At 40.6% G+C, this 13,213-nt stretch overlaps 1 protein-coding gene across 2 annotated transcripts in view; it reads right to left on the reverse strand.

The window, feature by feature from the left end:
* Nucleotides 1–10,128: 10,128 nt before the first annotated feature.
* Pc (Polycomb) overlaps nucleotides 10,129–13,213 on the reverse strand; it is a 222,881-nt gene continuing 219,796 nt past the window's right edge. For both annotated transcript variants that reach the window (XM_067124195.1, XM_067124194.1), the window contains one exon: nucleotides 10,129–11,271. In XM_067124195.1, coding sequence (XP_066980296.1) covers nucleotides 11,095–11,271 — 177 coding nt within the window. In that variant the 3' untranslated portion in view covers nucleotides 10,129–11,094. The remainder of the gene's footprint in view (nucleotides 11,272–13,213) is intronic.

Raw genomic sequence — 13,213 nt, forward strand, 5'->3', positions numbered from 1 at the left:
GATGTTTAAATGGAACTGGTGGAACACTGTCGACCAAGTTCCTTGAACTTTCTTGTGTTGGGAATACCCTCCCCAACCGCTCAGGGAGGTGTCTGTATGGACCACCAGAGACGGAGGGGGAAACTGGAGGGGCACTGATCTTGACAAACTCTTGACTGTCGACCACGGTCGAAGCCTTTTCCTCAATATCTGCGGGATCAGAGACAGCTTATCTCTGCTCCTCCTGTTGGCTCGTTTCCGCCATACTCTGTTTATATCTTTCAGTTTGGCTTTCAGCAGCAAGTCTGTTACTGAAGCAAACTGAAGAGAGCCGAGAATCCTTTCCTGGGTACGACGAGAGGCATGTTTGTTTTTGAGGAACTGTCTGGTAGCTTTGGCTATTTCTTTCCTTTTTGCTGGTGGCAGTGACAGTTTGTGAGTGCTTAGGTCCCAATGAATTCCTAGCCACTGAAATTGAGCTGCCGGAACTAAGCGTGATTTCTTTCTGTTTATTTGGAAACCGAGGTACTCCAAGAAGTTGATGACTATATGGGTTGCTCTTTGACATTCTTTGGCATTGGGTGCCCAAATTATCCAATTGTCCAGATGCGCGGCCAACATGATCCCTTGGGACTGCAGCTCTTGGACTACTGTCTCTGCCAGCTTGGTAAAAATTCGGGGCTCTATGTTGAGCCCGAATGGCATGACTCTGAACGAGTAGGCTTGCTTTCCTAGTCTGAATCCCAGGTAAGAGGAGAAGTTTCTCGCTATCGGGACATGATAATATGCGTCTGTAAGATCTATATAGGTGGTGACGGCCCCACGAGGAAGTAGGGTCCGCACCTGCGAGATTGTAAGCATGCGAAACTTGTTGCATTGGATGAATGAATTGAGACGGGACAGATCCAGAATTACTCTCCGTTTGTCTGAGTCCTTCTTCGGAACACTGAACAGAGGGCCTTGAAATTTCAAGTGCCTGACTTTCCTTATTGCATTCTTCTGCAGGAGTTCTGTTGCAAAGTCCTGTAACTCTTGGGATGGGTGTTGAAGGAACCTGACTGGTGGAGGAGGCCCCTTGCACCAGCTCCAACCCAGACCTTTCGAGACTATGCTGTGGGCCCACGGGCTGAAGGTCCAATGGTCCCTGAAAAGATACAATCTCCCTCCTACCTGGGGTGTCTCATTGATTGGGGGAGGTCCTACTACCTCTGGTTCCGTGGCTTCCTCTTCCTCGTGAGAGGGACCTGGATGTTGCCCTACCTCTGTAGGAGGCTCTAGCTCTGCTTTCTCTCACATGCCTATTATAGCCTCGAAATGTCGCAGAGCTCTCAAACGAGGCGTTGAAAGCTGGGGACGTCACGAAAGTTGGCGCAGCGGAATTATGCTGAGTCGGTTGCACCAGTTCAAACTGCTGCTGAGGGTGCGCCTTAGATGTAGAAGGCTGACCGACCTGCGAGACTGGAACAGCTTGAAGCACTGTCGAGGCTTGAGGCCTCTTAAAGCCCTGGAACCTCCTGAACCTTTTCCCTTTAGGTTGAGGTCCGGAGGTCTCAGAAAACTTCCTCTTGAAAGGAAGGCCCCAACGAGAGCGGAGACTTTGGTTCGCTCTAGTAGCCTCCGCCATAACATTATTGACCTCATCCTCTGGAAAGAGGTTAGGTCCCCAGATAGAACTTCTCACTAGCCTATTTGGCTCATGCCTGATGGTGGTTTCTGTAAAGATGTGTTTCCTGCAGTTCTGTCTGGCTATCACAAAGTCATACAGATCCAACTGGAAAGAAGCCAAGAATGACTTCGTAACGACCTGAAACAAAGGTTCGTCATAGTAAGCTAAAGCCGTAACTTCTGATATGGTGACTGAATGCAGGGAGCGACTCAACCTGCACCTGGCCTCAAATTCTGCTTTGAGCAGAGCTTCCGGAATTCTAGGAAGTTGCTCGCTGAACAAGGTGGAGGCACACTCAGGGTCGAGTTTCCCCACCGTAAAAGTTGACGGAGCTCCCAACCAACACTCCGAATCTCCGGGGAAAAGAAGAGAAGTAGAATCCGTTTCCCGGAGTTGAGGCATAGGCTTGCCATCTAGCCCCGCTTGAAGGGTCAACTCCGTAATTTTAGTAGTGCAAGGAGTTGGAATGGCATCACCAGCAGAGAACATAGTGAAACTACCTTTGAAAGGGGTTAGTTTCGTGTTCTCGCACTCCCAACTTGTGAGAGCGCACAACAGGGTGGATTGTGCTTGGTCCCTTGGGAAGATAACTGTCTCCTTAGGGACCTTATCAGACCTAACCCAGGCTTCTTCTGTTAACCTGGCGAAACCTGGATAGGGGGGTACTAAGTTGGCTGGAAAGAACTCCAGTTCTTCCAGACGACGAGTGCCTAAACCTTCGATGGTCAAAGTGCTGTTATGTAGAGGGGCATGTAAGGCCAGACGCCACGGGTTTCCCTTATCAAAGGGGGGCAGTTTGGAGGCATCCGGGACAACATGGGACTGATGTGCTGCTCCGGATTGGATGAACCCGGAGAGCAAACTTTCCTGGGCCTGCACCTTCTGTGTCAATGATTGCATTGATTCTCCGGGAGGCTGTAGGCTTGCAACCAGATCCTTAAGCCTAGCTTCCACTTTAGAGTCGATCTTTTGCATCAAAAGATCGACAAAGGCCTCAGAATCAAAATCAGGAGGAGACTTAGATTTCAAATCTCTGGATCTCGACCCCTTATGAGGGGGAGTAGCCTTATTTATTGGCGCCACCGGTTTGGGAGCCGGTGACGACTGAGAGGGAGCTGGCAGATTAGACCTTTGAGGTTTAGAGGGTTTTGAAGAGTCCTTCTTTTTCTGCAATTTCACCTTGGGCAAAACAGACCGAGATCTGTCCCCAAGGTTAGCTGGATTCGGAAATCCCTGGAAGGAAGAGGAAGAAGAAGAAGGTGAATTAAGGAAAGAATTATTCAAACTAACCTCGCCTGTCTCACTTACCACCCTACCTTCTACCTGATGGACATCTACATCTACAATCATGGGCTCCAGATGAATATTAATAGCCGCCACCTCTTCTGCCACCTGTCCGCACAGGGCGTCATCTTGGGAGGGTTGTGTATCAAGCCAGATCTTCTCAATGATCGGGGCGGCTAACTCCTTCGGTAAAGCGGCGGAGATCCGGGCGCCAGGGTAGAGGAGATTACATATCTCCTCCGAAAGTACGTAAGGTTTGCCGGACGCAACATTCCTCCCGAATCCGCCGACCCAGGACTTCAGGGATGACAGCGCTGCTGCGCGGATTACTGGTTTAGACTGGAAGAGAAGGTAGGATTAATTGAAACATCCTTCTCATTGTAAGTTTCTATATGAGGTTTTAATACCGAAAGAGACTACAGGTTAGCAGACTCTCAACACTTACCGACTCATTGGACGCCAGTCCGTAAAGAGCGTAACAAATTTCACAGCCCTCTGGGTGCCAAACAATTCCATCCCCAACATGTACCGCGCAGCTAGAGTGCGAGCGGCACACTTCGTGACCGAACGATTGCTGGAGAATGGCCGAGCACCCAGGTTCCTGACAACGTACCATCTGTAAGCGGAATGATGGTATATGAGTATCATTAAAACAAGAGCCGCCGGAACAAGACCGGCGACGAGAGAAATTCTTAAATTCGTTTAAAATTAATACAAGTGAAACAAGGCAATACCCCTCCGGGACTGATCCCAGCAGAAAATTATAAATTACTGCTTAAACTGACGAATGTTCTAAATTAAATTATGATATTCTGCCGTGCATAGCCACTGAAATTCATTGTGTTAATATTTATGAGAACGATGTCACCATGGCGGAGTAGGGGGCGAGGATATAGCCCCCTAACAACTGCGGCTCATACCACCGTAGTGATAAGAACAACGAAAAACAGGACTAGACTGGCGGAGATGAATTATAACATACCCTATATGTTATCATGCATTGACGGAACAATGTTCGACGCTCTAGCTACCAACCAGTAAAACCGTTGGAAGCAAGCTAGCGAAACACTGTCCGCATGGAAAAGGTAGTAAGTGGTGGAAACCTGGCGGAACAGCGACCGGTCGGGTGGGTAGCACGCTCCGGACGCCGAAAATACCACCTTACGGTGGTGCCGAACGAAAGTGAGCGGCTACTCCCCCCATTCAGGGATAAAGCTCAGGTGACATCACAAAAACTAACCAACAAAGTAAGAGGACGATAACTAAGCTGCATACACGAGAGTATGGAGTAAAAGACCGTAGCCTACTCTCCAAAATCCAAGCTCCTTGGACTAGTCAGGGAGGCCAGGGGGTATGCCACTGGTGTGGGGAGAGAAGGACCTAGGTCCTAGCTCAGCCAGCCTCACAAGACAAGAACAAACTTGGGCAGGAGGAAAAAGTGAGAATCCCTCACGCTACAGGAACACGCATACAGGGCAAACCTAACCTCCCAAGCCTAATGGACTGGACGGAAGATTAAGGTAGCCTGACATCGTGTAAGAGCACAGTCACGTCTAGCCTAAGTAGATAGGCTAGTAAACTACCTTCTAGAGATAACAATACTAAATAGGGACAAACAAAACACAATAGAAAACATTCGAAAAGGGGGAGCCTAGGATTAAACATATCGAAATACACATATGAATACTTAGACGATTCGACGATAGGAAAGGCCAATGAATATGCCGCAGCTTCAGAGACATTTGGGTACACGTACGGTATCCAAAATGGCCGCCTAGACGCGGAGTAATTATTAAAAACAGGAGAATAATATATAATATCAAAAAGGGTTGTGATTGAAGATCAAAACGGGGAGAGGCAAACATACAGCACATGCTGCATATGACGTAGTGCTGCAAAACGATAAGTAAAATCTACGTAAAACCAAAATTATGTTGCCTCTAAGACCAACAATCCAACCAGAATTAGTACCCAACTTAGATGGTGAGAAAATCTCGGTGGAAGACATGATGAGCTGCCAAAAAAGGGAACACAATCACCACACACATTTAACGTGTTCATGCAAGAAGTGCTAAATTTGGAAAGACGTGGCGGTCTCGTGATGACGCCTAGTGGGTGAGCGGGTGAGTATCCTTGGTTATGGATTTGTAATGGCACATCCATTTGGGACTTTGAGAATGGAGAAGTCTGTTGGACGAAGGCCTGTGGTAGTGGTAATAGCTCACCCTTAGTGTATATCGACATCTATTATAGATGAGCGAACCGGGGGTGGTAACCCCGGCATTCTAGATAGCTTTTTTCTCTGGTATATGTAGCAATTCTTATACTTAGAAATGTGCTAAATGGAACCAATTTCACTGGCTGACACAGGTCGAGCCCAGAAAACCAAACACGCACAGTATATTGGAAATTTAGCATTACCCTGAAAAAAGTACTTACTTGCAATATAGCAACAAAATGGAATGGAATGGAATATAGAATTTAGGCCAAAGGCCAAGTGCTGGGACCTATGAGGTCATTCAGTGCTGAAAGGAAATTAAGAGCAGTTTATACACAATGATGATACTGTATATAGCTTGATATAATTTGAGAAACTATGTAGATTTGTCTTAACAAATGTGTGAAAAAATAACTTTTCAAGATGTGTTTGGATATGTTAAAAACTTCAGTTAGGTTAAAATGATAATACAATCATAACTACTAAAATTTCTTTTAATCATTTGAAGTAAACACAATATAATTTTTTCTTTGGCATGAAAATCTTAAATACTTACAAATAAACTTGTTCTCTTCAAACTCTACCATCATCTTGTCAGTTCTAAATCAGTTCCAGTTTGATAGAAAACTTCAGAATGAAAAAATATATTATCATACCCTAATATCTACAAAGTATTTTACCATTTGGGTTCCAGGACACAACAGAGAGAGAGAGTGCTTGTGTTTCCCAACATGCTGCTCACGAAGGTACAGACATACAAAAAAATAAAAATTTTGCCATATTTTCTTGTATATTTTAGTGTCGATCAACATTGGGGAAGACCAACATGCTTGCCAGTTTTCCTTAAAGTAAGATTGAATAGTCCTTTTCAATATCAGTATGAGGAATGCAGTAGAATTCAATGTATCTTGTGATCACATCTCTTGCTTCTCGATCAGCAAGTTAATGATACCTGGGATACCTTCAGGAGCAGGAACCCAGCAGAACTGGACAGATTTAAATTTTGAAGCTAGTCAAAAAAAGCATCCCTGGATTTACTGAACAATAAGGCGATATGACTTATATTGTCTCATGGTCATTAAATGCACTAAACAAATCTGAATAGGAAGCAAATTTACTACCATATATTGTAGATATCAAGGGATTTGGCTAAGGCTGTCAGTGCTGTAAAAATAGAGACATTGAAAAGAACAATTGTTGTGAACTACTTCACAACCACCTCCCTTAATTGTTTTACAGCTGTCATATAATTTCCCACAATCATGCTCCAAAACCTGCACCTTTACTTCTTGATTAGAAAATGATTTCTTACCTGCTGTTTTGAGCATACTGATGGTTCCGAGTCAGCCAAGGAGACAACTTGGGGCAGCAACCCTCTTTAATATTCTGATTTTTAATTGACAGGTTGCCAATTGTAGCACTGAGCCTCACAGAGAAAATTTTGGAAGCCCTAGCACTTTCAAATTTGTGGGAGTCACATTGTTTAAGAACATTAGCAGCAGGATTTGAAGTTGAGCCACATACTTTCATCATATATCTCAACCCCAATTACAGTACTCTCGTTGTAATTCTACGAGTAGTTCATCAGAGTAAACATTTTAAGCTTTCAACAGGCGACACCCTGAAAGCTCCAAAGCAGATCCTAAGACCAGCATGATGAATTACATCTAGTGTCTTAAGTTTGGTTGCTCGTGTATGAGTAACTTACAACCATAATCCAGTTTTGAACAACATAATGAACTGTATAACTGTAAAAGCATCCCACTTAAAACCAAAACTACTTTTAAAATGTGGAGTAATTTCTTCACCTTTAATTTCAAATTGTCAATATAACTCACCAGGCTGAAATGCATTCAGAAATCATTAGGAATGAGGGTATCTTTCAATATAAGGTCTGAAGAATTTCCTTGCAAGTACTCTCAGTGAATCAAACAGCCAAAGTTTTAGAAGAGGAAAATCTGAAACCACTTTCATCAGGCCATTTACTAATTGGGTTGTGGTGAAATGTGGATGATTATCTCCTATTCTGTGTAGTACACATAGTGTGCAATTACACTTCTTTTAACCACAGATCTTACAATTTCAGACTACATTCTCACAAAATGAAACAAAATCACTTGTATAAAATTCATGTAAAGAATTGTTTTTATGTCAGATTAACAGTGATTTGCAGTAGTATAACTGCAAGTTCTAGAATACAAGTACAGCACGTGCACGAATGCCATTACACTTTATTTAACCAAACATCTTGGAATTTCTGAGCACGTTTTTGCCAGATAAACAAAAGTGGCCCTTTTACTCTTTAAAAATTACTTTTTAAACATAAAAGCAGTTACAATGCATTATGTAACTACTAAGTACACTGCAGTTAGACCTTTTAACACAAGAAAAAAAAAATTTGCTTTGCTTGATGAACCAAAAACAAATGTACAAAATATATATATTTTTTTTCCTAGACTTGACACATCAAGTTAATAACAAAAACTGATAAGTTGAGCTCTGTTAAGTTGAGGTGCCCGTATACTGACTGTAAACACAGGAAACAAACATCCTCAAAATAATTTCATAATTTCTCTTTTTCTTATATTCAAATAGTTCCAATGTGCTAATGCCTGAAACAGAAGGGGTATGGGGGTAGTTTCTGCCATACTTTTTTATTTTATCTTTGCTAAGTTATCACCTGCACCGGTGTAATGCCATATAGCCAATTTTGTACAAAATTTGTCAACGGGCCTGTCCAGGAGTTCAAACACTTGCCATACAAAATTAAACCTGCAAGCAATCCTTGAAAACTTATTAACTTTTTATGACGAATTCAATTCTCCACCAATGACACTTGTGAGTGAATTACAAATGAATACCCTCAAACCTACCCAAAAGGGATAGCAACAGCACCACGTTGATCAGAGAACCATTGCAAGCCTAACCAGCTTGTAACATATTATTACATGTACACAATCATCCCCACCCTTACTGTGTTGGTGAGCAAACTAGATAATGCCAAGAGTCCTACACCAAATAGCAGCCCACCCTGAAATTCACAGGCTGACCTTTGAAATATTTTTTATATCAAACTATTTGACTGTGTGAATCAAAAAGCACTTATTTACAAGCAAAGTTATTGGTAATTGTTGGATCTTTTCTTAATGTTTTAAATAAATTTGTAATAGTCTGAACCCAAAGGGTCTGTGTTGTTGGCCAGTATAGCAACTTAAGTACTGTAATATTATTTCAGGAGTTCCTCAAGGTAGTGTTCTCGGACCTTTGCTCTTTACTATCCATACTAGTAACATGTAGCAAGGTCTGAAGAACAAACTGATCACATACAGTACACTGATGATGCTATTCTTCTTAAATGATGCTATTCTTCTTAACTGTTGTTCCTTCATGCCTTAGGCCCGTTGTTACAGAATCCTTGAATAAGGTTCTGGCATGCATTCATAAATGAGCTTTGGGGCATGAAGCTTAACCCTTATAAAGCTTAAAATATGTTAGTCGATCCAGAACACTTTTGTCTTTGCATCCTGACTTACATCAAATGGTACAGTTTTAAATGTTATTAACTCTCTAAGATTTTAGGTGTAACTTTGATAAGAAATTGACTTTTGAGAAGCAAGTGCAAAATATTACTTTTTTCTCAAAAAAGTTGGCACCTTGTGGAAATGTTTTGTGATGAGGCTATTTTATCTATAACACTAACTCTTTTCTTCTTCTTTGTTTGGAGTGCTGTTCCTCTGTTTGGTCTTTGGGCGCTGACTCTCATCTCAAACTCTTGGATAGAGTTTAATTTGCCAACACTTAATGCCATACCACGTTGAAAGCACCGCTTCTCGTCTGTGTGTTTGTTGCTTAAAATGTACTACAACTACAAACATTATTCTTTACCTGACCATCTGTTTTCGCTCCTAACAATAGGCAGGCTGCTACTGTAAACAGTGTGTTGTTTTCTATTACAGTGTCAAGTTTAATGCTACTCAGTTTGCTTAGTGTTTACTCTGGCTACAACTAAAATGTAGAATAGTTTGCCCAGTTCAGTTGTGGTCTTCTGATCTCCAAATGTTTAAGTAACAAGTAAATTCAATCTAAGTTTCTACTTAAATCTGAATTTAGGTGTATTGATTTTCTATTCTCTCATACTGATCTTTTATCACCTTATCCTATAAATTGTGTGTCTGCAAGCCAAATTCCCTTTGGAACCTTCTTGAGGTTATAGTCAGTTTGCTCTGACCGTTATGGTTTTCAGCTGAATACTTACAGACAGGAGGAGTGCATGTTAACACTCTTTAGGACTGAACATTGCTGGTAGGTTTATACTTCCCTCACAGTTTCAACTACCCTATTGGTTTTGAAAATAAACCCCAGTATCAGCTATGATGAAATTTCCTATTAATCTAGACAGAAAACTTGAAAGTGGAAATATCTACTTCAGATAAGCCAAATAAAATACAGGGCACGGCAGGCCTCTTGGAGATCCACCAGGGAAATCCTGTATAAGCTAAACAGCTCTCTCCTAAATCTAGGTAGCCCAGTGTCGATGGGTAATTAACAGTACTTCCCATTTCTTTAATTAAGTGCTGCCCATTTCTTTAAAAGTATAAACTGTAATACAAATGCTACCAACATGATACCTCCGCTTTCAGTCTCTGCTAGGAGAACTGATACAATGCACACATCAAAGCTTTATAAACTTTCAACAAAGGACAATTATATCAAAGCACAAATCATAAACCAAATACTTATGTTTCCATTAGCTTCACTTTTAACAAGGGAGACCATATCCGAAGAAGTACTTACTTGCTATATAGCCACAAAATGGAGTTTGATACACAGTGAGGATATTGTATGTAGCTTGCCACAATTTGGGAAACTGTATGTAGGTTGGTCTTACCAAATGTATGAAAAAATAATTCTTTTGTCTTTTTTTTTAAATGTCTTTGGATATGTTAACAACTACAAATAGGTTTAAATGATAATACAAATCATAACTGTACTAAAATTTCTTTTAATCATTTGAAGTAAACACACTATAATTTTTTCTTTGGCAGGGAAATCTTAAATACTTACAAATAAACTTGTTCTCTTAAAACTCTACCATCACCTTGTCAGCCCTAAATCAGTTCCAACTTGATATAAAACTTCAAAATGAAATTTGAAAATATATATATTATCATCCTCTAATATCTACAAAGTGTTTTACCATTTGGGCTCCAAGACATATGAGAGAGAGAGAGAGAGAGAGAGAGAGAGAGAGAGAGAGAGAGAGAGAGAGAGAGAGAGAGAGAGAGAAATTCTATTAAACAAAGAGAAAAGTTCATAAAAAAAATTACATAGAGAAAAGTTCATAAAAATTAACACTTTCAATACATCTATGCATACCAATTCAGGATATATTACTTGAAAAAAATATACAATTAAAAATTACATATAATACAAAATATCATGGAATTTCTGCACCCAAAACCAAATTTGCAGAAGTATTCATACTTTAATAAAAATAATGTACAGTACAGTATACATTTCTTATTACAACTACTTTTGCAGGTACAGTGCTTTATCATTTACATACCCCAAGTATATATCCAACTGCCAACCACCAAAACTGGAAGACTATACAGTTTAATACTCAGGATATTTTTTTTATTTCTTCAAGATACAGTACGTATGAAGTGCCACTCAATGACACTACAGTATATGAAAACCTGTACAGTATATGGAAGCAATTACACTAGTAAAATATGACAAAAGTCCACATGCACTTGCTTGTTCGAAAATCACAATCAGTGCAAGAATGTTTAGATAAACATTGGTTTACTGGAGACATACTGAGTCAATTCTCATTTACTGCATAGAAAATTATGCAAAACATGTGAGAAAGTTCATTTTCTAATAGGTACAGTGTATACTTACATCAGTGAGTAATTTAAACAAAACCCAAAAAAGGCTCAAATCACTTGATTGAAGACTGTGAATTCTGGTTCTCATCAGTACCTTTAAAGAACCCCTGTCGCGTTTTGCACTCCCGTATGGTAACAGTGATAAGATTTGCTGTAACGTCTGTAATAAATATTTCATCTGCCAATGGATTTCGATTGTACCAATAGCTTGGATCAGGAGCCACTAACATCTGTAACAAGGAAGATTAAACTTTACCTATGACATTAATGAAAAGTTACATTTATGGCATACAAAAACAATTTAACAAAATTCTAACAATACATTTCACATTCAACATTTCCATCATTAGAAAAATACCAATGCTACTAGTAGAATTCCAACCCTAGATGGAAAAGCAAAATGCCACAAGCCCAAGGGTTCCATTAGGGGAAGCAGCCCAGTATGAACAATAAATTGACAAATAAAAAAAGAATTACGTAAAGAAATATAACAAAAATAATTACAATAAAGCAAACTATGAAATACAACTTGTAAGTTTGCTTAAAAAAAACCCATTGGTTTTATTATTACTGTATTATTATTCATATAAATTTCATGATAACATGAATCACTAAAAGGGTGAAGAAATCCACAATGGTGTAAATCTATACAGATATCCCATACTTACGCACAGGTTACGTTCCAGATGGCCATTCATATGTTGAATTGTTCGTAAGATCTTTATTTTGCAGTGTTGTTAAATGATTTTGAAATGATGATAAAGTGTTTTACAATGATAGTAGAGCATATCTAAAATACATGGGTAGTTTGTAGAATGACAGGACTACCTCCGAATGAAATGTTAGGTTTGATTACTTTTGCAGAACCTGTCCCATCACTCTACAGTATTTAAAAAAAAAATTATTTACTGTACTAATTTTCAAATATTAAAATTAATGTAAACAGCAAAATATCAATAAAATGTATTTTTTTCTTAAAAAATGTTTGCCCCAAAACCACCCCCAGAAATTCCATACACAAAGCTCGTAAAAGGAAAATGCATGTTGGGAAGCTGAAATACCTAGGCACAATGCTCTTGGCAAGCTATTGGCGGGTGTTTGCAAAGCAGCCAATCCAGGAGCGCCATTCATTTTCCTTGGGGCTGACTGGCTATACCCTTGGCGCTGATTGACTGTGTACCCCAAGACTTTCTCTCAAGGAGATGCATGTAAGTACATCTCCACGAGAGAAAGCCCTACTTATGCATATCCTTCCACTGTTCGAGTGTTTTGCTTGTGTACCTGAATACTTGTCTTTGTTCGCAGTGCTAATATGTGTAATCGTGCCCTAAGATGCCTCCTAAACGCCCTGATCCTTCTAAGGCTTCTGGCAAAGAGCCTTAGTGCCAGAGGAAGGTCATGACACTCCAGGAGAATTTACAGAGCAGTAGTCCAGCATTGTGGCATGAATGAGAGTACCATCCAGTACATCAAGAAGAAAGAGGGGGAGATAAGGAAGGCCATGAGTGTTAGCTTCTATGGTAGTGCCAAGGTTTCCACTGTGTGTGATATGAGCATCGTGAAGATGGAGTCAGCCTTGGCATTTTGGATCACGGACTGCAGTAAGAAGAACATCCCCCTTGACACCAACATTATTTGTGAGAAGGCAAGACAACTATACCAGAAGTTTTTGACTGTTACAAAAGGCAGCGACATACAAGAAGCAGACTTCTTAGCCTTCGACAAACCCGCTGGAGAAGAGGAGGAAGAGGAAGAAGCAAGACCATCATCAGCTCCTCAGGGATTTTAGGCCAGCAAGGGGTGGTTCCACCATTTTCAGAGGCGGCTCCAACTAAACAGTGTTTCTATATACAGTATGCGGAAGCAGCCACTAAATATCCTGAGACCTTCAAGAAAATCATCAGGGACAAGGGCTACCATCCACAACAGGTGTTCAATATGGACAAGACTGGCTTGTTCTGGAAGATACCTTCAAGTACATACCTAACGAAGGACGAAGCCAGAGCCCCCGGGTTCACAGCCCAGAAGGATAGGGGTTATCCTCATCATGTGTGGCAATGTCGATAGCTTCATATTGAAACCAGGCCTCATTTACAAGGCTGTAAACCACAGGGCCCTCATGAATAAGAACAAGCACTTGCTGCCTGTGTTTTGGATGCATAACCCCAAGGC

The sequence above is a fragment of the Macrobrachium rosenbergii genome, chromosome 22, assembly GCF_040412425.1.
Source record: "Macrobrachium rosenbergii isolate ZJJX-2024 chromosome 22, ASM4041242v1, whole genome shotgun sequence".
Taxonomy (NCBI): Eukaryota; Metazoa; Arthropoda; class Malacostraca; order Decapoda; family Palaemonidae; genus Macrobrachium; species Macrobrachium rosenbergii.